Here is a 26,545-nt window from a genome sequence, read left to right on the forward strand (position 1 = left end):
CACCCATGTAAAGACAATTTTAGAGTCACCAATTAACCTAACATGGATGTTTTTGGACGGTGGGAGGAAGCCGGAGTACCCGGAGAGAATGCACGGGGAGAACATGCAAACTCCACACAGAAAGGCCCCAGGTGAAGTTTTCCAATCTTCTATTGTCCAATTTTGATGAGCCTTTGCGAATGTAGTTTCAGTTTCCTGTCTCGCTGCAGGAGTGGCACCCGGTGTGGTCTTCTGCTGCCTCTACATGTCTAAATCAGAGCTACAGAGTATATATAGCTCTGGCCTAAATGCATTAAGTTGCGGCCATGCGATTGGCTGATTAGCTATTTGTGTTAACAGGTAATTGAACAGGTGTTCCTGATAAAGTGGCCGGTGAGTGTGGTCTATATAAGTGACTTACCCAATACAATACCTGTCCTCTTCAGGCCAATCCAGGGTTTCTGTACTTGTGTGTGTTGATAGCTTGTCACAGATGTTTCATTCGTGAAATTAAGAACTGAGTTTCCTTTACGTTAAAATGAGACATTTCAATTAATAAGAGCCTGAAACGACTTTCATCCGCTCTAAATTCAAACTTTCAAGGAGGTAAAATGTCAGTCTATTATTCAGAAGTTGTGCTTTGTCGAACTACACCCCTCATTAGATTGATGGTAACTTTTAACAGGCACCTTTTGTGTTGAAAAGTGTCTGCATGCACATCTGAAGTGGCCATAAGTGTCTGCATTCTTCCGAAAGAGACAGACCTCGTCTGTTTGGACTGAGTATGAGCAGACTGACACTCAATATATGCAGAGTCAATTCGATTAACAGAAGAAAACAAGCTGGCAAGACAGAAAAGTCCTTGTGGAGTTCCAGTCCATTAATGCTCTGTCTGACAGTGTCTGCCTTTGTGTTTTCCAACACAGACTGACAACCACTGGACTTTTCTGCCACACAATGACTCATAGAAAATGTCTTGCATTGATCAAGCTGAAGCATGTCTCCCGGGCCAGGCCTTTTAATGCTACAAGAGGGGAAAAAAGGCATTCCCTCTGTGTCCTCAGCTGTGTCTGCAGGCTTCGGATCATTGTGAAAAATAATGAGATCTCTTAATCCCTTCTATCTCTTCATTCATATTTCCGGTGGCTGGTTGACTCGCTACAGCATCACGGCATGGTAGGAACTTTCATTTTAATTCCCTTGTGTGTAAAAAAGAATAAGAGGTGCTCTTCATCAAATAGACTTCTGTTTATGAAGCTTCCTATTTAACTTGCATCTTCACCAGCAAATTAACTAGACAAACTGTTTGTTGCATAATAAATTTTCATTTTTCCTGTTTTTTGGGGGGAAATTTGGTGTTTCTTAAAGAACTGATATGATAATCATCCTTCATGTTGAGCATGTCCTCTGTCCAAACTGAAATAATACAACTATATAATGGACAGCCGCACAGTTTTGTGCAGACTTCCACAACCCTCGCAGGATAAATCCTTCTGGTGATCCCTCATAGGTCGTACCTATTAAAGCATCAGTGTAAAAAGTCCTACTTTGCCTGATAACAGCTCCAAAACAACAAAACTACAGGAAAGACTTTCTCTACATATTCTGAGGGACATCATTGATTTTTTTAGCTATTTACCCTTTCGGCAGATGCTTTTCTAGAAGTGAGGACCATTGAGGAATGACACTAGCTGCTCAGTTTCTCTCCACTACATTTAATAGCTTAATTTGGCCACAAACATGATCGTGTCACAATCAAAGAGACAAAACTGTGAGATTAAGTTTCCTGCTGTTTAGTATAAGGCAGCTTTCCTGTGCCATGATGATGAATGTAAACCATGTATCTTTGTATTTTTCGGACTATTATTAATGACCAAACCTTGATTGAAGTGGACCGCCGGGGGGTTACTGGCTGTTCAATCTGCTCTGGCAGGGTTTGGAATAACCGGAGACATACATCCCATCACTGAAGCCAAAGAAAAAGCCACACTTTGGATAAATAGGGCGAGCCCATCAAGTCCCGGATTGGTCACCTGCGTGTGAGGGTCTGATGTCCCCAGGAACATCACTGATGATGCATCCCAGTGCATCCCAGAGATGTATCTAAATTCCAGCTAAACCTAGATAATGGCCAGTCAAATTCGGGTCCATTGCCTGTCCTTTTAAGGTCACCAGTCACCCACTTGTGTGTCTCCTTACAGGTAATATTGGGACAATTTACATTAAACACATAATTCAGACATGTCAAAATAAATCTATGATCGTCCAAACTGGACAAGAGTATAACACCACTTTAGGTTTTTGTTGTTTTGTTTTAATCATCCTTTTCCAAAGTAATATTTGGTAATGTGAGTCAAAATACCTCGATGGAAACATGGAGTTTAATCAAGTAACACTTTATCCTGATGAAGAAAACTAACTTGACAAGGAAGCATTTCACAAAGTAGTATTTCTATAGAAAAGCCAACCCATTCTGATGGCCGGTCAGAAGCCACTGCGCTGCTTTTGAATGAACAGGTTCCTCAAAGCAACACTCTGGAGGGCTACAGGGCTTCACAAGGTGGAGTAACAGGATGTTTTGTCGTTGCAGTGTGGACTTTAACCACGTTTTAATGCATAAAAAAGCAGTGCAGCTGTAGGAAGTCAATGACAGATGGAAAAAGGTAGTTAAAACTAGCAGGTATAAGGTTGTTCCAGGGTGATGGTGCAGGATAACTGACAACATGCAGCTGGAGAGCAGTTCTCTGTGTATTCCAGTGTGATTGTGAAAGGGTACCCGACGTGTGAAAACCGATCCGAAAGGTTCCTGACCAATCGTGCTCACGAAGGAGCTTCTTTTAAATAAACCTTGAGAAGCTCACAGACCATTTCTTTCTCCTTTGCCCATTGTTCCACGCTCCAGGCCAGCAGATCCATGCAGAATCAGCCATAAAAGCAGTGACAGAAGCAGTCGTACACAGCATTAAGCATGTTCACAGGTATGGTGTAACCTGTGGAAGTCTGCTTTGTTTAGTTGGTGTTTATGCGCAGGTGGTTATGTTAACTTATGGAGGTGACAGCATATTGTGTTGTACCTGAAATCTTAAGTGTACAGAGTGTAAAGAAAAGGGGGCGAACGCAGAACCCAGAGGAGCTCCTGTGAGCCATTCAAGAAACTTAAAAAACATCCATGCATTGAATTCAGCTGTATTGACATGTACAGGGATCTCCCACTGACACATTTAGAAGCTGCAGAGTGTCTTGAAAGGTTTCCACAGCACCATGGCGTCTAACTTGCTTCAGTCAAAAGCTTCATTCTCCTCCCATGCAATTACTAAGTCAGTGGTCCAGTTAAATGGCCGAATCGAGCTGTAGTAACCAGTGACTGCCTATTATGCTTCTCTCAAAGTAGTAATCTGGCTTTAAGGGCATCTACTTGCCCAACTAAACACAAACAGCTTGCTTGATACTGAATTGGATCATCATAAAGACACCATGAGGAGGGGACAAACAGTTTGTACCTCCACATTCCTGCAGCACTGAGTTTGTAGCAAAAGTACAAAACATTCAACATGACATGCTGCCACTTCCCGAGAAATTTTACTCCTTTCTGTAGCTCAAAGGATGCTAATGGTGGGGGATCTCATTACGCTTTTCATATAGGTTATTTTTACTCTACATCAGAACGACACCAAAAAGACATCAAGATCAATTCTAAAGGGTTTATGATCATGCATAACAAATCAGGGCAATATTTGTTTTACCATCCTTCCCTTTGGCTCAGGGGACGGCACCCTGGCACAGCTGGCCTGTGTTATATGAATCAGCAGGAGATTTGTAATTTCGTTGGTACTTGCTGGTACCGTGCAGTGGATTCAGCTATACTTACATGTGGTACAATGGTCTCCCACAGAGTGTCTTGAATTTGATTCTGCCAGGACGCCGGTCCAGTTTTTATAATTTGAAGCGTGCAGTTTCAGTGATAATAGTCAGAGTGGCAGGTAACACACATTTAAGCATTACTTTAGCTTCAGTCGTATTTTCAATAGCAGTGGCTGTAGGGATGCCAGAATTAGACATATATGTTTAGATATAAGATATTTTTTGTTAGTCAAAGCACAATTGTAATACTTCCTGTTTGCACATCAAACAAAACAAACTATAGCGTAGAAGAAGAGTCTTTCGTTAACAAGTGGTCATGCTTTTGATCATCTTTGAAGCTAACAAAAACCTTTGCAGTCAGCCACCTGTGCTTGTTAAATGTAGCTACCTCAGTCAAACTGCAGCTGTTAGTATTTCTGTTTCAAGAGGCCAAATTATCCGCTGCAGCTCCATCTATCTTTGGAGGAACCTCCAAAGCCAACCTGCAAGGCTAAATGAGCATTAGCCTCTGAGAGAATAAAGGGCTCTTTCTTTTATCCAAGCCCTCCACTTGTTCTTTTTTCTCCTTTATCAACATCCTGTGCAGAGGGGTTGTACATTCCTCTGCAAGGCTTCCTCTTGTTTTTTTATAATTGCTGCTGTTTCGAACTCGCTGTTGCTGCCTCGGGGCTTTGTAACAAACCAAGGGAGACATTGTTTTTAGCATTTGTTTGAACACCTCAAATAAGACACAGGCACTTTTCCCAGCTGATCATTTAAGATTGCTTAAACAATGCGTTAAGATGAAGAAATCTGAGTAGAATAGGGGTGTTTTTATTTTTCTATGATAAGGGTTTTAATTTACCAATATTTATATAAAACATGTGCAAGTCAGATTCTTTTTTTTAAATCCTGTTTTCCGGGTATAAACGGATGTGAATTCCCTCTTTGCCTGTTGATCCTAAGCTCTGGAAAGCAGCGATCGGATCGGTCCAATAGAGCCCGTCTTGTTAGTTTCTTCCAGTGGTGTTCACAGAGCTAACGAGTGGAGTGCAGATCCTGATTTCAGGGTTACATTGTGAGCAGCACCCAGGAGGAGTGTGGGGTTTGGGCAAAGGCGTCTTATAGATCTGTCTATGTGTAGAGTTTCCATTCAAGTTCAGATATAATCGGGGTCCACTTCTACTTCTAAGCCAGAGGACGTGTGAAATCATTGCAAAAAGGAGATCTGTGGTCGATAAAAATCTTATGATAAGATCTTATCTTTAAACACTGGGACCATTCAGCTGCAGAACAGGAATTCTTGGGTTCTGCTCACTTGCACGGTCATACTTGTTAGAGCTTTCAAATTTTTAGCATTTCACTTAAAAAAAACCACACAGATGCAGGTTGTTTGACATGCGAAATATACAGAGATGTTTGATGTTTAGTTACCCTTAAGTCTGTAAACCCTGACACTTCATTTCCACATTGTGTTTTTGGTTCAAGATGTAATCTGATGTACAGACTACGGCCCTCAGTGCTCAACATGTATAAATGTGTCTCAGCATGTATTTTAGCAGTTTTCCCATTCAACTGTGGTAATTCACAATCCTCATTTTTAAAAAGATGGCGGAAAATGTCATCTCAGTGATGGTGGAGAACCCTGTACTGAATAAGGTTTTTTCAGCAACCTCATGCTTCAACTTTCATGTGAAAGACAAAACTGTACAGAAAAAAAACAGTGAGTTTAGGTTTGTTTCTTTAAGCATTAAGCAGTTCTGTTGTATAGAATTAATTTGTTGGGGTTGGATCAAAATAATCTATTTGGGTTGATTGGACTGGGTCTCATTTTAATTGGGTGGGTTGAATAAATTTGACATTAGTTGCTAAATGAATGAATAGGTTTTATATGGTTTACTATGAGTTATTTCCTTTCCTTTTACCAAAAGTGGATTTTGAGGGTCTTTATGCTTCCTTTTTATGCGCTGACAGTTATCTCTGGACACATGAAGTCATCAATCCACTAAGAGGAGCCTGAACATTGATTTTCAATCAGCATTGTGTCTGCGGTGCTGGTACTTGCTTGAATACAATACGAGCAATCAATATATAATTCAGCATTTGTGCTTTTTTGATGCATTTCTTTCAGATCGGGTCAATAATCCACATGTCAGAGATACTTTTCTTTTGCATTTTCTTCTGTTTACCTGAAGGATTTCTTTAAAAGTACATTGGACTACCATGCATCTCGAAATATAATGTTCCTGTAAAAGTGTAACATGTGCACCGAGGAGTCCCAACTTGTATATGATGAGTGAAATTAGTATTTTTCAGGGTTGGACATGCTTTTGGTTGAAATTAATTTTGTTAAAGCATATATTTGAGCATAGATGCAGCAATAAATTTAGGTGAAGTCGTGATGCTTTGATTATTTCCCATATGGAAGTCCAGTGTTTTATTGTCACATCTATTCACTCCATTTCCTCCCTATTAACATGAAATATGAAAATGTATGCGTCCCATAATATGTTACCCAGTACAATTTAAAACACCCATGGTTCCTAGCAATGACACCTAACTTATTTTGCTTTTGTAATAAGTACTGCAGCCACTATAGGGTGCTATTACTTGACTGATATACAACATATTGCTTCTGGGCTGTTGCTGAGTTAGGTCTCACATGACTGTTGCAGCTTGCTTAGCCATAAATCGTAACTATATGTGGCAATAAGCTGCTGCATAAATGACCTCTGCAGTCGTTTCTTTTTACAAGAGGACAGTCTCCACATTACGTGGGTCAACTGTCAAGAGAGTCGTATCTTGTCTATGCTGTAAACATCCAATTTATGTGAATAGAGCAGCTAAAGTACTGCAGAAAACCCACAGCTGCAGCTATCTGCTGCTTTCACAGCAAACCAGGAGCAGAGATAGAACAGAACCAGCGAGTCTCTTTAATGTTCCACATCAATCGACTCCTTCCACCCACTCTGCCCTATTGCCCATGCGAGCAAAGGAACATGATACGACTCTTTTATCATTCTGCCAATAATCTCCCCATTTATATATCTGTCCCATCGCATCCGCCCACCCCCCCTCAGATGTCTGATTGGAGAGCACCGTCCTGAGGTTCAGAAATCCCTCTGTCAGATTCAGCCAGCAGATCCGAGCAGGCCACGCTCTGCCACATGTGAAGATGAACAGCCAGCGATGCCTGCAGATTAAAAACGACTTTTCTCTTGTAAAGCACACTGCGGTAATCAGAGCGCACACTGAATTAAATTGTTTCATGGTAGTGGAGGCTCCTGGGGATTGCTGATAACGTGGAGAGAGCATTTATCAGTATTTAACAGATCATATTTCACCATATGATTAACACAGTTATTTAGGAAGTTAGAACTGCTAAAAAGCAAAATGAGAGTTTTATCTTGATAACATTACATCTTGCAGATGCTGTCATGACTCCACCATCTACATTATTTATATTTACTGCATCTGCAAGTTTATGGAACTGTTGTAACTCTACATAAACTTTAATGATGAAGCAGTAACATCTCACTACAGACTTTATTAAAGACCAATATTCAGCTGTGTATTAGCTATATTAGCTTAAGATCCTCAGTGGCTGTGGCCACATCATCACACCAAACTGGAGAAGTTACTTCTATTTATGGATCCAACTGCATACGTTCTGTGTTAATCACTGATAAGAGCAGACTGTAGCCCCACAACATCACTTATAGGGCACCAATATCAACATAAAACCACGGAGAATTGTGGGAGACAAATTCTTTTAATACATCGTTGGAGATGCAGTGATCTGTTAGGTCTCCATACAGGTTTTCTTGTGGTGTCCCAGCAGTTTAAAACACAGCATCAGAACCACAAAACTCAACAATATTCGAGAAAACGTTTTCTGTGTTTAGTCAAATGTTGCTACATTTTTCTCCTCAAGGCCGCTGTAAGACCAGAAAGCATGTTAACTTTATGTAAAATTGGTGTTTGTACATGACAGAAGCCAGCAGCTGTGAGTCCTGCTGCACTCAGAGAGAAGACGGACGGGCTGCAGCCTCTTCCCCCAGGATGGAGGAGCTACACTTCGCCCGAGGGACAGCGGTACTACGTCAACAGCTCCAGCAAAGGTAAAAACCCTGCCCTATATAAGAGCTACTCTCTGACAATAGTGTTTGTCTTCTCTTGAAGATGTTCTGGGGAATGACTGGTGCCCAAAAATACTCTTAAAAAAAAACAGGAGTTTAACATGAAAATTCGAAGCATTTGATTTAAAGTGGAAAGTTGTGCTTTCTCTGTTCATTTCAAGTCTCTCTCTGGGATGATTTGCTGCCTAATCACTAACTAATCTAATCACCAATCACCCTGAAAATTAACAATCAATAGCCAATAATAAGTAGCTGCTCTCTTAGTTCAAAGTGTGACTGAATATAACTACACAGTGAAGATTACTTTAATCGAACATTAGTATTTACGCCCTCAACCTGTTCAGTTTAGCTTCATCTCAGAGCTGCTGATTTTAATGGTTTACTTGAGATTTAATTGCACTCATCCAGCTCTCACCACCTTAACACTGTGAACTATGAAGACTCATTATCATTCCTGCCCCGTCATCGTGTCTCATCAGGCCTGCAGATTCGATCCACTTTAATCTGATTATCTTAAATGTGAAGCACTTGAATGCCGAACAGCTCGTCCAGTATCTCTGCAGTGAGATCAGAGGTGGAGGGATGTTTCTGTTCATCGTCTTCTGCTCTAATAGGCTGCTCCCTCACAAGAGGCCGACATATTAACGCAGTGGCTCGAAGGCAGGTGACCTCTCAAAAGCATCTGCTGTGGTGCGTGTGTGTTTTACACCTCATTTAGGGAGGAATCCAGGGGGAAAGGACAGGCTCCCACAGGACAAACTGAGGCTGCATCAACAGCAACTTTGGCAGTGATCACACTTTGGCTCACAGCACAAACACATCAAACACATATACACACAGAAAGGAAAAAATACATTCACCCAGTTATTTTTACACGCAGAAGTCACATTCTTCAGCGGTCCCTTTTTATCTTGTTTGCTTTTAGCGGTGTCATGTCAGAGAACAGAGCTTCTAAAAGCCACGGCTCAGCATGTGTGTGTGTGTGGGTGTTATAAAGATGTCAGCATGCATTACAGTGTTTATTAGAAAGCAGCTTGTTGTTTTCAATCTGTGTTATTTAATAGAGGGGGTGGACAAAGGAGGATCAGTTGAAATATTTGCACTTAATCCACTTGGAGCTGCAGATATGACACTGGGATTTGGAATAATGAGAAAGCTTAATTAGCTGACTATTTAAAAACTGTCATTGTGCATAAAGGCGTGGTGTTGTCAGCTGAAAGAAGAAGCCACTTGGCCGTAAACTTCTGTGTCTTTTTAGATTTAGGCCTCTGAAAATCTTGTGGAGGTACAAGATGTGCCTCAGAGGGTACATAAAGAATAAAAATTATGTACCCTCTAAGAGTCTTGTGGGGTCCAGTTTATATCATCTATATCGGCCAACAAAGCAAGAACTAATATTAATATTAAACAACCCTCGGTATGCATTCTTTACCAGGAGACATTTAGAGTGAGAGTTCACTGCTGGAGACTAAAACTATGTTTTCTCTGTTGACTGATTTGCCTCACTAAATTTATTTGTGTATTGTACATAGAATCTGTTATTTTACTGCTATAATGGTAGTGCTCTGTGGCGTTAACACACAGCAATATCGTTACCTAACTGAGCAGCTTCTGACATTCAGTCAATTATGATGAATTGCTTAATTTTCCAACAGGGGAAACAATGCAGATTTTGCAGACTGAGCACATCTGATAGCTGCAGCGGCAGTAGTGCCTCGGACAACTAATGCTTTCTGTACACTGGAAGAGTTTGAAAAGACTCTCACATATCTAAAGACAATTTGTCATAAATCTCAGCATTTTCTTTTAGTCGTAAACGTTTAAAGATTTAGCAAAGAGTGGAGATCTTGCTCAGTCACTATTTCAGATTTTTTTTCAACATAATGCATGTGAAGGAACTCCTGAAACACAGGATCATGCTGATTGTTAAGAAAGGAAATGCTAAAAAAAATAAAAGGGTAAGAAAACGCAGAACATATGGACCTGGCCCTGGTTTAGAGAAGGGGAGCACACATTTCCTCCTTCTCTACTGTTGCCAGTCGGCACTCTTTCACCTCCCCAGAGTCCATTCCATGTTTACTGTCTGAGTTGCTGCTTGCTTCCTGTTTGCTGCGGGTGGGTAGTGCACATTTTTGGTGCTTCACTGTTTGCATGATGCTAAGGTTAAGAACTTAGAACAATATTAAACATACTCGATTTTATCGTAACATCCAGACAAGACTGACCTCAAACTGCTCGGGCTGAGTGTTACCAAGACCTTCCACTAAAACTTTTGTCAGTTTACTCTAGTATGGGACATTTGTCTGCAACAGTAAAATCACTTGAATGATCTTTTGGTGTAAAGTCAGCATTAATTTGTCAACTAGTCATTTGTCAATAAAGATTCCGGCTCTTGTAATCCATGAATATGGAAAAACTAAAGCGTGACATAAACTTCAGCTAAACCTATGGAGCTCCCCAAAGCTCCGGCCTTGGGCCCCTACTCCTTTGCCTCTTAATACTCATACTTATTAGGATTCAAGGAAACTATAGATGTCCAGAGATGATACAAAACTGAATGTACAGATATTTTCTTCAATTAGATAAATATTTGAAAATGAGTTAAAGCCAAAGCACAATGCTTAAAAAGCAAACAATAACAAAGAAGTTTTGGAGATAATTTAGTTTTTAATTACCTGGAAAACACTGAAAAATTCAGGATGATTCATCTTATATCAGGACGTGTAATAATTTTGCATCCAGTCAAATGCTTCAGTTATGGCCAAGCTGATGTGTAATGGTGGGAGGAGCCTGATTGAGCTTCTTAAACTGACCAATCAGAGGAGATTGGGTTTTTGGGGGAGGGAGCAGAAACCTAAGCTTCTGCTTTAACAGGAAATGGTACAATATTACTTTTTCTTAAACTTTAAAGACTGTTAAATACTGAAATGTTATAACTGCTATTAGGACAGATTACGGTTCAATGCACACATTTCAACAGAGTAGTGACTTTAAAAATGGGCCCTAACGTGTAAGCATGTGTTGAGAAATGTGCAAAAACTGACAATAGATTCATACATTGCTGTATAATCTCAACTTTAGTGACTCAAAATATGCAAGCTTTCCCAATTCTTGCTTCTCCATCCTCACACATTTGGATATTTGCTTTCGTGCCACCACAGTAACAATTTCGTGTAGAAGTAGCATCTTTGACCCATGGAGTTATGTCACCTGTATTAGAGCGGAAAAGACTTCTTGCTCTACAGTGGAATGATCTGTGATTACTTTTTTCAGAAATCATCCAAGAAGGTTCTCACACTTTGAATGAGAGCAATCTTCACATTTAAAGTTTCAATATGCAGCCTAATACATGCTTCTCCTGTCTCCTCATTCGCTTTCAGAGATATGCTCATTCTGAGTTATGATTATTAGTATCTGAGTGTTTATTTCAATATCCATGAAGTAGCACCGGTCATTCATATCAAAACTGTTTGCAGAGGACAGTACATGGCATTAAAACAAGTTGTGATGATGATGTTCTGTATCCAGTTTGTTTTGTAGATGAAATTATCATTTAAATGTTGCCCATGCAGAGGAAGAAACTTCAGCATGAAGGAGGTGATGTGTGAAACGCTGCTACGTTCTCTTTTTCCGCTCTCATCCCTCCCGTTGTTTGTATTGTTCCAGAAACAACATGGCGACATCCCTCCTCGTCATCTGAGGCCCCACAGAGATCGCTGGCACGACAACACTCCTCACCATATGGTAAAACTGGGCCTTTCCTCGCTCAGCCATCCATTTTTGGCATTTTTGAAGACAGAAAATAAGCACCGCAAAAAAAACAACAACCCACAAAGCAAAAATAGAGGCTAAAGATATATTTATATGGTTAAGAATAACTGAGAAAAATGGGTAAAGACCTGATAACGAGCATTATTATAATTGCTCTATTCATGATGATTGTTTCCTTTGGAGCTATAAGGCAGGACCAAACTTTTCCACATTACTCAAATTCAGGCTTTAGGCAATCATTCATGATCATTACTAATCTGCTTATTATGCTAAGACCCTTTCCTTCAGCTCACTTTGACACAACAACACTGTTCTTCCCAGAGACTTAGTAACATTCACCTGAAAATTTTACTTCAAAACCTTTGACAAATCCGTCATTATACATTTCTCTGCTACATGATTATGAAGCTTTGCAAGCACAACTGGAGGGAATCCTACTCTTTCTTAATGAGAGCCTTATTATGCTTGATCACTGCCAGCATCCTCACTCGCTCAACGACATCGAGGCAGAAAGCAGATGGTTTTCTTCTTCCTGCTGGCATGTGGCCCAAACACACTTAGAGGAAGAATGAGCAGGGAGGCAGTCAGCTGCAGGGGAGTTTGTCAGCATTTAACCAGACAAGTGTGATCCTCCACTGATAGGAAGAGGTTTGATGTGGGCCAGGTTTAGATATGAGCTGCCTGCACGTCTGTTTCAAACTCTGGACAGGAAGCAGGGGATCAGAGGAGAAGTAGATGCTGTTCGACTGCATTGCTGAAAATATGCTGCAGCAGCATAGACACACAAACATGCAACTCTTAAGAGGAATATTTCTCTTTTTAGCTGTGAAATTCATCATCTACTTTGGTATTTTTCTTTGGAAGCTACACTTTCACCAGAAGAGTTATGGTTTTAGAGCCAGATATCATCCAGCTTCAACTTTTCCTCCAGTTTTAAAGGGAACCGATGTATCAACTTTTTAATTTAGTTAATTTAATTTGCTTTTTAATTTAGCAGTGAAAGTCTCCTGGAAAGTCCTGGAAGAAGGGATCTGTTTTCAGGCAAATGTCACAAACAAAACACAGCACCTGATTTTAGACATGGTTAGAGGAATCCTCCAGAAGAATAGCTTCAGAAGTTACATCTCTCCGTCTTTGTTAACTCTATTAACTTAATATTTTGAGCCTTAAAGAAACAAGCAACTACTTGATGATACATATGAAGATGTAGTGGTGCACTGATTGTAGCTTCTCCTGAAATATGCACTTCTTTTTCAGCTAAAAAGGCTTCTAGAAAGGGAGGAAAACAATCTGGGTCCATAAAGTTACATTTCTAACCTAGACGTAGAGCTTTACAGACTATTCTCTGAGCTCAGAGTTAACCTCTTGTTATCTGCGGGTGCTTGGAGCTGCAGACAGGTCCAAACACACCCTAACAGAACTTCTTACTGTATATATGCAGTCTGTATGTGTGGCACTCCAGTACATTGCAGTAGAAAATAGTAATTACTGTGTTGACAGATGTAGAATGTTGTTTTAATGTAATATTTTCTGCAGATTTTGTTATATATCGATGGGAACATCTGTTATATTTAGACATAGTTAAGCCCTGTTCCCAGATTTTAAGCTACACTAAGCTAACCTAAGCTAATCTCATCTGAAGCAACGTCAGAACTTCCAGGAAAACCTAAAGGTCTCTATTTTCATCTTTAAACTAACAGCAAAGATTCCAGGTGGACCAGAATTTTCCAGTCAATCTCTTTTGTGCAGAAGTGATTAATTGCATGTGTCAGAACGTATCCATCAACAGCAGTTGACAGGGGTCATGGATTTTTTTTAATGCTCCCAAAATGATCATCATTTCTATTTTTGGAGTCACCTCTGTGTGCTGGAGTTGCCACACTCCAACCAGTGCCCTGGCTGTGACGTGCAGCCTTGGGGGTCGCGCTGCCCAGCTCACGTGTTTACCTTCAGCTGGAGATGCGCCCGTTTGATATGCAAGGAGCAGACAGCTCATGAATCACAGGCGATGAAGAACCATTATGGGGCCTGTAGGGTGAAACCGGGGACGATAGCACAGAGCCGTGAACCCCCGAGGATCAGTTATGAATAACATTTCTCAGTATGGGTTGTGTGAATGAATGTGAATATAAGAACAGGCAACTGTACAAACCTGGAAAGAGAGCAGTGCAGTTTGAACAATAGCAGCAATTTTATCACCTTTAGTGCTAATTTACCTGATATCCAGATGTTCACATTAAAAAATAAACACTATAATTCAATCAAGCAAGTATTACAGTTCATGTGGAGCTGAAACCACTAAAATCCATGACGTTTGTCTTTTTGTTCAAGTTTTTCATCTTTCATGTTTTGCTTCCTGTTCTTGTCTCACACCATGTCTCAGTGTAAAGACTCTGAGCCCAGATAAGAGAAAGCTCTGCCTGTATTACTCTGTAAACTGTATTACTCATCACTTCTCCTGGTATGTCCGTGGATGTACTACCAGATTCCCTTTGCTCAGTGCCAGATCTGGTTTTTGCTTTCTGCCATTTGTGTTATTTCTCATGTTGATCTTCGATCCGCTGCCACTGCAGTAGCTTTAGTTCTGTTGAATAAAAATGCCAGCTGAGTCAGCATTTTGGCCGTCATCGACACGCCCAAAACCTTAAAATTTTATATATTTTTATATTTATTTATTTATCTATATTTATAAAAACATTAAATTTGATCAGTTCCTTAAATCTAGAACTGAACTCATGCCATTACAAATGTCACCCAACCCTAAAACTAGTAAGGAAAAGCTGTGAATACTAAACTATCTCAGCTGCTTCTTCACCATGTGCTCACTTTTGTCTTTACTGCTGAAAAGTACGGCTCGCTGGCTTGCTCTTTAATCCCTAACATTTGGTTAACTGTTTGTTTTTCTTCAGCCAATGGATGCAACAGCAGCTCAAAGACCAGTCAGGCCCCAGAGACCACTAATGTTTCTCTGAGGAAACCTGCAATGTACAAACAGGTAAGCAAAGAGAAGCTATTATGCATGCAATTATGTTCTGCTTGTCTCTGGCAGAAGCCATTACAGTGTTGCTCTGAATGGCTTCACTTCAGGATTTCTAAGCAGCAAGTGGATTAATCCACTGGCTCATAAACCAACAAGTCTTTCGAACACACAAAATGTTCGGTGTGTCATTGTTGATAGATTTGTGTTTTTTTTCTGTGATAAACAGGCTTTTTCAGATAAATTAGGGTTAGTAAAAGATTGGGTTTCTGCAGAGTTAAGGTTTTCTAACCTGAAGTCACTTTGATTTCCAACTTTAAACAAGTGATGTTGATGCCTAAACCCAACCAGGAAACGGCTAAATGGCATCCTCACATGTTGTTCTGTTGGCATGTCAACAAGACAGCTGGCAAAATGGCATCTCTTAAGGTGCCAGTGGCTTTGTAACAATTAATGTTACATCCTGAAACCAGCCAGGGAGGAGACAAAAGGGTTTCACTAGCGTATTGTTGTGTTATCAACTGGACAAAACTCAGAAGCCAAAAAAACAAACAGCAGTTGGTGTATCTGGGCCCTGAAATCACGTCACACTGTTGAAAACGGTGCATCTTGCTGCTTCGTCCGTTGCTGTTAATTTCTTTCATTGCAACCAGACCAACCATTATCAGTGCGACCTCATTCTACAGCTGTGGGGATTTCCACTTGATTTCAGGGACCTTTATTTTGGGATAATACATTATGAGGAATCAATCAATGAACTAAAGTCTTTGACGTGGTACACAAATTCCCATTTATGAACACATCAAGGGCTTTATTCTGCGTGGTCACTTTTAATTTATATTTTTTACATTTTCTATAATATCGGACATTTTTCAAGAGCCATAACTGAGCCAAAAGCATGTTTGACAAATAGCTCAATCATCACCATCTCATAAGATTCTACTGCAATGAAAACTGAAATAAGATACGGTCTGCTCTGCTTTTAGCACCCTTTAGCTTGGTCATAATCCAGGGAGCCACTGCTATGACGGCAGGATTGAAAGCAAATAACATTACGTGTGGTTTAACAATAAGTCTAGCCCGGTATCCAGCTGTGTCATTGTCCCAAAATCTATATGAATACTTATGTAAACAAATTTTGGGGGCACTTGAGGTAGCATATTCTCTGAAATAGCTATAGGTTGTTAGTACTTTCATATACAAACAACTCAGTGGGTCAGTTTTGGGCGAAAGAACACTTAAAACTCCAAAGCCCTCCACGATAACAGTCTCTGCCCTGTTGTCTTGCCTTAATGTAAAAATCATCAGAGCAATTCACTCAAAACAAGCAACACTTTCAGATCACAACAGCATCTCTGCCCACAGAAAGCAGGGCCGCTCCCGCAGTTCTGATGAACCTGGGCCAACATCGTTTGCCTGCCAACCCACGTGACTAATTTTGAGTCAGATGAGGGCACACCGTGTCATGATCGCTCCGGAGAGAATCAATGGGCAGACAGTTGGGCCACATGCACGGTTGATATTTGGACTCCAAATGTCAGAGTTTGTCAGAAAAAGGGGTCAGCCAGAACAGTCCAAACTCAAGCTGGGAGCACCTGGGCCACAGATCACAGAACCTGGACTCGGTTAGTGGCGGTCGGAGCTGCTCGCCGCCATGTTTTGCACAGCGAAGGTGAGAATCCGGTTGCTTCTTCATGTTCAGGCTGTGGTGTTGTTAGACCGGTGCAGGTATGAATAGGTGTGAGTTGATCACGTGAGGCGTAGTCGCTGCCTCACTCTGCATGCAGTTCATGTTTGATGCTTCTAGCAAGAGGTGCTACCTTGTGAGGAAGATGATGCGCACACTCGCACGTATCTCTGCTGAATCTGCCTCCTCAGGACACGTTTAACCCTTACATGTGTGCAGCTCAAACACACACAGTCAGAGCCGTTGCATCTGATTGGCTGCCTTCTCCTCCCTTTCCAAGCATCCCTCCCATTTGTAATTAGTCTTTTAAAGATGCTCTCATGGCCATTTCCATCAACCCAACCCCCACCACCAACACCTACGCCACTGCTGCTCCCTCCTCCCCACTATCTTGCTCCCTAGGGAAGGAGGTGTGGCAAGGATCATGTAAATAAATCCCCCTCCTCCTCTTCTTACGCGCTCCTAAACCTGTATTTTTCTTTACACTTGTTTTCCGTGACATCCTCACCTCCAGTATCTTCATCCAAGCGCTGGCTCAGTGGTCTTTCTTTCTCTGAGAGAGGCAGAGGGTGAAGGGAAGGTGGTGGGGGTTTAGGTGGCCTTTTCCTCGTAGCCTCCAACCTTTAAACTCGTGTGACAGCAGCTTAACTGGAGGCTAGACTTCGTCACGCTCCCACAGCCGCCACTGATTTCCCTCTGCAGCTCCCCTCCTCCTGTTCTTCCTCACCCCCAACGCTACCTTCCCTCCCTCCCCCTCTTGCAACGCGACTCCACTCCACTCACTCCGCATTTTGTGAGACTGAAGGCAGCCTCGGTGTGTGGAGGGACAGAGCGGAGAGAGGCTTTCCCAGAATAGAGAAACAGCAGGAGGAGGTGAGAGGGATGATGATGGAAGCCAGCTTTGACACTGAGGAGAGTTTTGACGATCCCTCCTGTCTCGCCCCGCAGCCCCCTGGCTCCGTGTCGCCGGCCAAGAGGCAGATCAAGGAGGTCAAAGAGACCAAGACCACTGTGAGTATCCTGGAAGTTAATTCTCCTCTTCCTCATCTGTCTGCTGCTGTCTTACCGCTGTCTCCTGTTTTCCTCTTTTTCCCTCCATCTGTTGACATCGTCTTTAAGCTTGCGGCTCAACTCATGATGGGTCCTCATGGAGTAGCGTGGGGGGGATCCCTCCACAATAGTCTGAATGAAGAAGTCATACAGCACTCATTTATGTGCCATTGACTTCTCAATCTATACTATTGAATTCATGCCTGTCAAAGATAAATTCACACTTTGAAGACCCTAAAATTGAAATCCTCCTTTCTTTCAAGTGAGTGAAAAGCGAGGAGCTGCTTGAGAAGCCTGCAGACTCCTGTTGGTATTTTTAGAATCGTCTGTCTGTCAGATGGAGTAATCTCTGAATGTTTCTGTCATCCAGTTGTTGTTCAGCGTGGAACAGCATCCACCTCACAGGGAAATCTGCTGGGGCAGTGCAGGTCACACAGGATTTGAGACTGGAGTAGATCTGAAATTGCTCCTGTAGCAGGAGGAAGAATACGCTCTTTGCTTTGTTTCTGGGAAGTAAACTGTAGCGTTATGTCAAGATGCCTAGATGGTGGCTGTGGTTATGTAATCTCTCTGTCCATAATGATGGCTGTGGGTGGGGTGGGGGTGGAGGTGTGCTGGTGTTGGGGAAGGCAGACAGAGGGGGGTTTGTGTCTTGCTCTCTGTGGGCTCGATGACCTGCTGCATCCACGGGAGCCATCAGTCTGGCTATTGTGAACAACCCCACCAGACCTATGAGAGATGCAGCAAGTCCAGTTTCCATGGTGACAAAGGCAATAGCACTGATTAACGGGTGTTGCAATGGAAAACGCAGCCACTGGAGAAGGGGGAGAGCCATTCAGTTATTCACTGAAAACATGCTGTTCGGGCCAAAAAAAGAGATTGTCTCTTTGTTTTTGCTTGGCCTTTGAAGGGTTTCACCGCTCACAGATCCATTGTTGTGCTTTAGCTTCTCTCGTATCCACTGAAGTCTGATGTGCAGCTGAGGAATTTCTATTTATTTTTCAATTTGAAAACTTGATTGCAGAGAAGTTTTGTGTTTCAGCAACAGAAACAAAAACAGACACACATCAAAGATTTCTCCAGCAGCTGAATATTAAAAAAAGAGACAGGTGACATGACTGAATCGGTGATGTCGGCCCTCAGAGGCGTCTTTTTGTTCACCGCGGTGCACCTCACATTACACAACCCCTCCACAGTTGTCATGGAGATGCACACATCCATGACTGTTGGCAAAATGGACCCTTCCAGGATGCCGATTCTTCACACATCAGAGGGAAGCAGCTGCTGTACAACCTTGTTTTCACCTTCAGCGAGCGCGTGACCAAACCGATCAAATTTCACCGCTGCCGTTTTTAATCGAATATTCGCTCACGAGTGGCTCGACTTGTTGCCGTGTGATCCGGCTTTGTTGGCGGGAGTTTTGATTGGTCCGTAAAGGAAAGAATGAAGTGAGAACAGGGAGGAAGTATGTGATTATTCTGTTATAGAAAGCTGTAGTATGAAGAAGGGGAGGAGGGGGAGAGGCAGAGCAGCCTACAGCCTCATCTGCTGAAATATGCTGCCCACAAATGGATGTTGGTTGTTTGACTGTCAAACCATCTCTCACGGGCTTTGTTCACCGACTGTATCAGCACTGTTTTTTTTTGCTCATCAACAAAACAAAAGGAGCAAAATAAATGTATACAAATGAAACAAGCTCTGCCTGCAGCCTATATCCACACCCTCATTAGGGGGGAGGTTTTGTTTTTTTACAGCTGAGTGATGACAAAATGTCCTCATTCACTCAACAAATCTTATTTGTTGCCCTCAGCTTTGTTTTGAGCCAAATTCAAACATTCAAAGCCGCTGCAGCATCCAGAGTCTGATGGCCTGGACTTCAAACATCCCCCAGAATGGCCTCAGATCCCTCCGAGAGAGATTTATTACATGCTGTGTCACAAAGGTAATCTGTATTAATATTTAATTCCCAACCCTGGAGCACCTCACTAAGCAGCCATAAAGGAGGAGTAAGTTAGCCAGACAAGGCTCCCTTTAGATGAATGGTCTCATTTTGAGCAGGATGTGAGAGGCAGATAAACAACGCTCATGATAAATGTGGAGCCAGCGTAATAGAAAATTCGGTGCCCATGACAATCAGTGTGATCTGTGAGGCAGAAAATGAACAAAGTGACTGGTCGAGACACAGAGTAAATCACAACGCTGCTCCTTGAGATTACTCCGAGTTAATGCATGTGTTGTTTATGCTCATTGTTGCTTGTTCGCTATCGGTGAGCTTCACTCACAGTTTGCAATTTTGCCTCTTGATGTTGATGGTTACGTAACAAAGAAAAAGTATTTCTCATCTGTCTTTGAGGTCAGTTTTTGGGCTTGTTCAGATGAAGTGTTGCTGTGACAGAGATAACTTTTCATGTTAAACACTGCTCAAAGCAAGAGTTATCTGCAAACATGCACGTCAGAGGAGGCAAAACCCTGCCAGAGCTGCTGCACAATATTATCATGTCTGTGCAGTACGAAAGGGCCCTTTTGGCTCTCTAAATACAATAAATGGCCAGTCACAAAGAAGATCCACGATTTAAACACAGGTTGTGTGAGAGCTAATTAGCTTGTAACATCACATTATATGAAATGATCTGCATAACAAAAGCAGGTGGCGGGAAGCACAATAAGAGCTCTTTTATTTAACCATAAAAGCAGCAGAAGCTATTAACAGAGAGTTACCAGTGAAAACCGCAGCTTTGCTCAGCTTCACGCAGCTCGATTTTAGACCAAAGCAACGCTGAACCCTTCCTGCAGAGCCTGCAGCAAACGAGAGACAGACACAGGTAGAAATGAGCAGGTGTTCAGAGAAGTGATGCGGTGTAAAAAATAAAAATTCACTGCTGTCTTGTCCCCATTCTGAGTAGCTGTTAGCTTTCCCATCAGCATCCCTCATTTATTCTCCAAACTGAGAGCGCTATGGCCGCTGACTGCTGCTGAATACTTACAGCCATTTCACACAACCCCATTCAAAAAACAAATAAACTAAATCTGAATCCCTAAAGACAGCCGAAACCAACATTCCTCCATGTGTACAGTTGAGTTATCAAAAAGGAAAAGACAACCACACAACAAGTGGATCTGCATCACTGAGCGTACAGATTCACAAATATTCTACAAAAAGTGCTCGAGATACTTTATTTCATGCAGACTTGTCATGTTGTTACACAGAGGCTATATCATATATAACACATTAGCATAGTGAGGTATAATTTACTGTAAAAATAACTCTACTATCATGGTTGGTAGTTTAGAAGATATTTTTCCTCCTGTCCTCATATTCATCCACACAAATGACAGTTTTTATGACTGGATGAATTAAATTAAATACAACTTTGAACGTTGTCTTTGCGAGGAACTGTGGGACAGAACTATCCACTGTCTGTCATGAAGGGTTGATCCAGTGTTTCCGATGACAAAAGACAAAATAAAGGAAGCACAAAAGCCTTGCGGGTCGTTTTATTAACTTGGGAGACTTTTCGGCTGGACCCCACGTCGCCCACTATGTTAATCAAAGAGTAGCTGATCCCATGCACAGGTTAATAAAACTTTGCCGGCATCAAAATCAAAAGGAGAACATTTAGAATATTGTTGTTGTGCAGTCTGTAAATCATTCTGGTTGCTCATTTTAAATGTACAGAGTGTGCTGTTATTTTAGAAGCAGGGATGTAGAAGTGCTGGCCTCAAGCTGACAGAAGTTTAGTCAATAGATGTTTAACTGGGAAATCTATAACACTTTATGAGGAGCAAGTAAGAATCACTTCTCACTTGGCCAGAGAAGCACATTCAGATTAGACTCAATCTTTGCAGCGACACATTAATGGCCCAAATACCTCCTTGGTTTAGTTGTTTATGCAGGTTTTATATCTGTTTTCTTCCTTGTTGTAAGATTTCGACGTAAAACTCAATTCGAAAGATTCACAAACTGAAACCAATTCTCCACAAATCAGTTTTCCTATAAAGTACATTAACCTTTGACATTCTGTGAGACAGCTGTATGCATCACGTTGTTAAGATGCTTCGAATGATCTCTGGCTTGTTTTCATTTTGAACTGTGGGAGAAGCAGCGGAGTTGAGACAGCGGCTGGATGCTTGTCGTCAGGCGCTGTGGCAGCAGCGCAGCGGTGAACTCGTGCTGTAAACACCGTGAGTCAGAGCGTTTGTATGTTTGTGGGTGAAGCATTATGTCTGGAAGCCCATGCAGTTTGCAGCAGCGGTTGACATGGCACAGAGGGTATCTTGCAGTGCCAAGAGGGAGGGCTAGCAGATGGTGAACATTACATAATTGAAGCCACGGGAGTAATTGAAGACGCCACGGAGCGTGGAGTCTGTATTCAGGCTGAGTGCTGGGTGTGTTTATCTGCAACAACACATCGTCTCAAGTGTGTAATGTGTGTTTAATCTGAGAAATAAAAGGGGGAAAGGTTTCTCTTTGTCTTCTTGTTTTTGAGTGGACAGTGTTGTCTCTGTGCTTTCTCTCCCATCCCTGAAGCCCCTCAGATCACCTTCTGCACTGCCTCATCCGTGTGTTTACTCACGTCCAACCTTCTCCCTCCCATCTGAATGATCCAGATGATGCTCAGGCCTCCAACCTCACTCATTCATCTTTATATCTTCTCCTCTTTTGTTGCATCAGATCAACTGTGTGACTTTCCCCCTGCCTGGAGAAGGTCCCGAGCAACAGCTCCTCAAGCCGGACGAATGGAGCTACTGCGATTATTTCTGGGTGAGTTCTGCAAAAACACTAGTGCAAAAATACTGGGATGATGAGGGCTGCCCTAATAAAGTGTCCTGGCAACAAATAAGGGAATAAACCCAGGCTAATGGAAGTTGAAACCACCCCTTTCCTTCCTCCTCTCATGTAAATATTACAGCTTAAATATGAGAAAACACTTCCATCTAAATACTTTATTTGAGTTTGTGTAAATGCAGCATTAGTCTGCAATGAAGGGAAGGTTGGGTTGAGTTTAAACTTCTGGTCAGTAACCTGTCCGTGTACCTTTTAAAAACAAGTCGCTGCACATATAAACACGCTGTAGATGCTGGAATACGCACACCAGGGGGCACTGTGGGGAAAAATGACTAAAGCTCGACACATACCTGAGTTCCAGTGTGTATATTTAATGAGACCTACTGCAGAAAGCAAGAAGATATTCATAACCATGTTTTATAAGGGTTGAATCCTTGTTTAAGTTCTAAGTGAGCAGTTTGTATAGCTTAAAACAGGACAACTGGACTTTGTTTCACCTCTCATCTGAAAGGCGTCTTCGGTGGTGAACCAGCCCCTGTCTGAGACTTAAAAGAAAGCTCATACTAAGGCAGTTTCACAACCAAACAGCCGATACTCCCACCAACTCGTCTGGAGCTGAAGAAGCCTTTTCTGATGAGAGGTGAAACCAAGAAAAAGAAGAAGTCCAGAATCTATGTTTCTCAGCCACATCACTACAGTAGCCCAGAATGGACACACCAAGCGCCAGCTCCAGAAGAGGCTTTTCTGTTTTATTCCTAAACACAGTTGGAGGGTGAGGATAATATGAGAGATATTTAGTTGTTTTATTTAGCAATTTATGGCACTAGACTGTAAAACGATACATGGGCTGCATTTATATATTGCTTTTTTAGTCTTGTTAGCCACTCAAAGTGCTTTTACACGACATGCAATGTAGGACTTACCCACTTTTACTCTATCACACACTCACAAGCAGATGAACGCTGGAGGCAACATGGGGTTCACCATGTCCTTCCCCAAGGATTCTTCGACATGTGGCAGACGCCTGCTCCTCCTCCGCTTCGATTATAGATGCCAGTACATCTTATATACTGGACCTTTAAAAAGCAAAGTCCTAAAAACTTGTTTCTCGCACTCGAAGTTGAATGAACAGGTTTTACAGGTTTTCCCAGCTTGGCTTACAAGAAGCAAACTTAATCACAGTTTGTCACAGCCAGGTCAGACAGAACAGGTTAACAGGGATTCATTTTTGGCTTCTAGAGAAACAGTCAATCAGAATAAGTATTGAGCTATTGTGCTGCGTTTTTCAGTATTTCCCATAATCTTGTAGTTTATCAAAGAACCGAAAATAATTCTTAAAAAAAAAGAACCAAATCACCCAAAACTCTCTCTGTCGAAATCTGGAACCTTCACATTTATTGTTGTTTTTGATTGAAAGGTCACTGAAAATAATTTAATTTTGATCAGATAATCCTTCAATTAACTGATGACTGCAGCTAAACTCAAATTTCTCCAATTTAAATCCACATCATAGCAGAACTGGAGATGAATTGCTGCAAATTTAACTCAAACTTCACCTCACAGCCATGTTTTTACCTGAATTTATAACAAATCTAAGATTTTCTACCTGTCAAACATCTTCTAATCCCCTTCAGAACAAGTCTTTGTTGGTAAATCTGTAGAGCAGATAAAAGAGAAATGTTTATACTGGATTATGTGCACAAAAAAATTGTAAATGTACTTTTGCTACATGCAAACACAGTGATTGTCCAGTTTTATGTCTCCCCGGTGGCTCGTGTAATTTTCCTTTTCCATACACGTCCATTTGAAATTAGATTTCTATTGAAAAGCTCTTCAGCCTTTGTAATTGACAGAAATTTGATATGCGTTTGCTGCTCCTGTGCTGCTTTTTGTCTCCCCGTTTATCTTGTTGCGTCATGTTGTGATGTTTTGTTGTGTCCGTGCACTGACCTGCAGCCCAAAGCAGCATAAATCTGTCTTATTACAAACAAGACACAAGAGAGCGTCACACAATATGTGCTCAAAAACACTCATCCACCCATCAGTGATTGACGCATAAACACCAACGCATGCCCTCTTTGACATGCGGGTATGAATCATGCATTCATATATTTTCTGACTCACCACCATGAGCTCATTCTCACAAACTCCTACAGGCCCTCACATGTAAACTGCTAAGAGGTATTAGTGGACGCTCTGTCCATGAACTCTGTCTTCTTCCTCAGGCCGACAAGAAAGACCCGCAGGGCACCACCTCTGTGGCGGGCTTCGAGGTTCTTCTGCAGAAGCAGCTGAAGGGGAAAGGGATGCAGAAAGAGATGGCTGAGTTTATCCATGAGAGGTAACCGCTTTAACGACACAGCTCCACTCACGAAATTCAGTTTGTTGCCAGCAGATTTAATTATTTAACTAACCAGAGTGTCAGACTCAGAGCTGCTCTGGATTAAGAAAAAATCCCAAGCAGGAGGCAGAAAATGACTTCTTTTACAAACTAGTTATGTGGAGCAAGCTCATAAATATAGGGTCATTGAGCTCATTATTCAATCAGTTATCTCCTCCATCAAGGAAAGAAGGCTGAATTTTTCTTTCTGCCATCCTGAGACCTACAACCCAACTCATCACAAACAGTACTGTGCAAAAATCTTTATTCTCTTCTAATTTCTGTTTATTTTGCTTCCAAGCATCCAGACTTTCTTGTAATCTTTTAAAGTGGCCTTGAGCAATAGTTTTTCAAGCTTTTTCTTTGGACATTTGCTGCTTTTTTGCTAATTTTCAGTCCAATCCTTGTATTTGTCTTTTCAAGAGGAATGTGCTTTTATTTGTTAAGTCACTGTCATAAGAATAATTCAAGCATATAAAGGGTACCTAACTGATGGGATGTACCAGTGTTGTGTAAATGGTATCTTTAGGCACTTTGTTACTAGTAGCCTGTCACAAAAACATTTCTTTAGTTGCATCTATGAAAAGCAGCAATGATAACACAGTTTGACAGACAGAAAATAGGATTTCTGCAGCAACAAGGTGATTCCCAAAGAGCTATTAGCTGAAAACTTGGCATATCTCAGCATGGTGTGCAGTGTGTCCTTAAAACATTTGAGGAAACTGGACAAGTGGAGGACAAAAGAAGAAGTGTCAGGCCTAAAAAACTATCTACAGCAGATGAACAGGATCTGAAAGTGATCAAGTCCTTAAGAAAGAGGAAAAAATCCAGCAAAGACCTGACAGGACCTGAGAGATGCATCTGGACTATCAGCTGATCCATCTACTGTTGGCCCAAGCCTCATCAGAAATGGGCTCCATGGAAGGGTGGCTGTCAAGAAGCCATTCTTAAGGAAGGGAAACAGGGAGAAAAGGCTGAGCTGTGCCAAATGACACAAGAAGTGGACTGAAAATCAGTGGCAACAGGTCTTATGGAGGGATGAATCCTCCCCAGAGCCCGGACCTCAACATTATTGAAGCAGTGTGGGATCATCTGACAGAGAACGGAACAAAAGGCAGCCCACATCCAAAGAAGAGCTTTGGGATGTCCTTCAAGAAGCCTGGAGAACTATTCCTGAAGACTCCTTAAAGAAATGACAGAAAGCTCATCTCAGAGGGTTCAGGCTGTGCTGGAGAATAAAGGAGCTCAGACCAAATATTCACTTTAAAGCTGCTTAGAACTCTTTTTCTGCCTCATACTTTATAGCCTTTTTTAGCATTTGCTAAAAAAAACTAAAGTGACTGGCTGTTTAATAAAATTACCCCTAAATTAAATGGTTAATTTTAGGCAAGTTTTAAAGATTTAGCTTACTAGTGAAAATAGATTTCAGTTTAGTTTTTACTTGTTTTTACCTTTGTTTATGTTTGTAACACCAGGGTTTGTTCCTCAGAATGTTATAAAAACGGACAAATTGCAACTGGAGTTTAATTTTATTTTTCTTTATCAGCATAAACTATAATAGATAAATGCACAGGGTGGAAAAATGAGCTACTCTGAGCTTAGAATGGGTGTATGATTGCTAGAACATAATCAGTCACTAAACATTAACAAAGCATCATTGATTTGTTTTACAAACACCTTAAATTTCATTCGTGACCAGTTACAATGTTGCTGCGAGTTGTCAGATGATGTCATGTTTATTTGCTAAATAAACTGGAAAAAATAGTAACTCTTTAGAGTATAAATATTGCTAAACAGTATAAAATGATTTGGTGCAGTCTGCTTTTAAATTCAGTATTTTTGTGGTAAGAAAAATCAATTAATTCACTTTATCTGTGTTCGAATTGGGTTTGCTCTCTCTATCGTCATTATCAACATTGAGGATAAATAATTTAGG

General features: G+C 41.4%; 1 protein-coding gene across 1 annotated transcript in view; it reads left to right on the forward strand.

Annotated features, from left to right (window-relative positions):
- The first annotated feature begins 1,107 nt into the window (after positions 1-1,107).
- The window catches only part of gas7a (growth arrest-specific 7a), a 40,894-nt gene continuing 15,456 nt past the window's right edge, over positions 1,108-26,545 (forward strand). Inside the window, exons 1-7 of the mRNA XM_072369167.1 lie at positions 1,108-1,155; positions 7,814-7,940; positions 11,625-11,702; positions 14,639-14,724; positions 17,342-17,404; positions 22,116-22,205; positions 24,455-24,570. Of these exons, the coding sequence (XP_072225268.1) occupies positions 1,153-1,155; positions 7,814-7,940; positions 11,625-11,702; positions 14,639-14,724; positions 17,342-17,404; positions 22,116-22,205; positions 24,455-24,570 (563 nt within the window). The 5' untranslated portion in view covers positions 1,108-1,152. The remainder of the gene's footprint in view (positions 1,156-7,813; positions 7,941-11,624; positions 11,703-14,638; positions 14,725-17,341; positions 17,405-22,115; positions 22,206-24,454; positions 24,571-26,545) is intronic.

Source organism: Leuresthes tenuis, unplaced genomic scaffold (assembly GCF_036924035.1).
Source record: "Leuresthes tenuis unplaced genomic scaffold, fLeuTen1.0.hap1 SCAF_17, whole genome shotgun sequence".
Taxonomy (NCBI): Eukaryota; Metazoa; Chordata; class Actinopteri; order Atheriniformes; family Atherinopsidae; genus Leuresthes; species Leuresthes tenuis.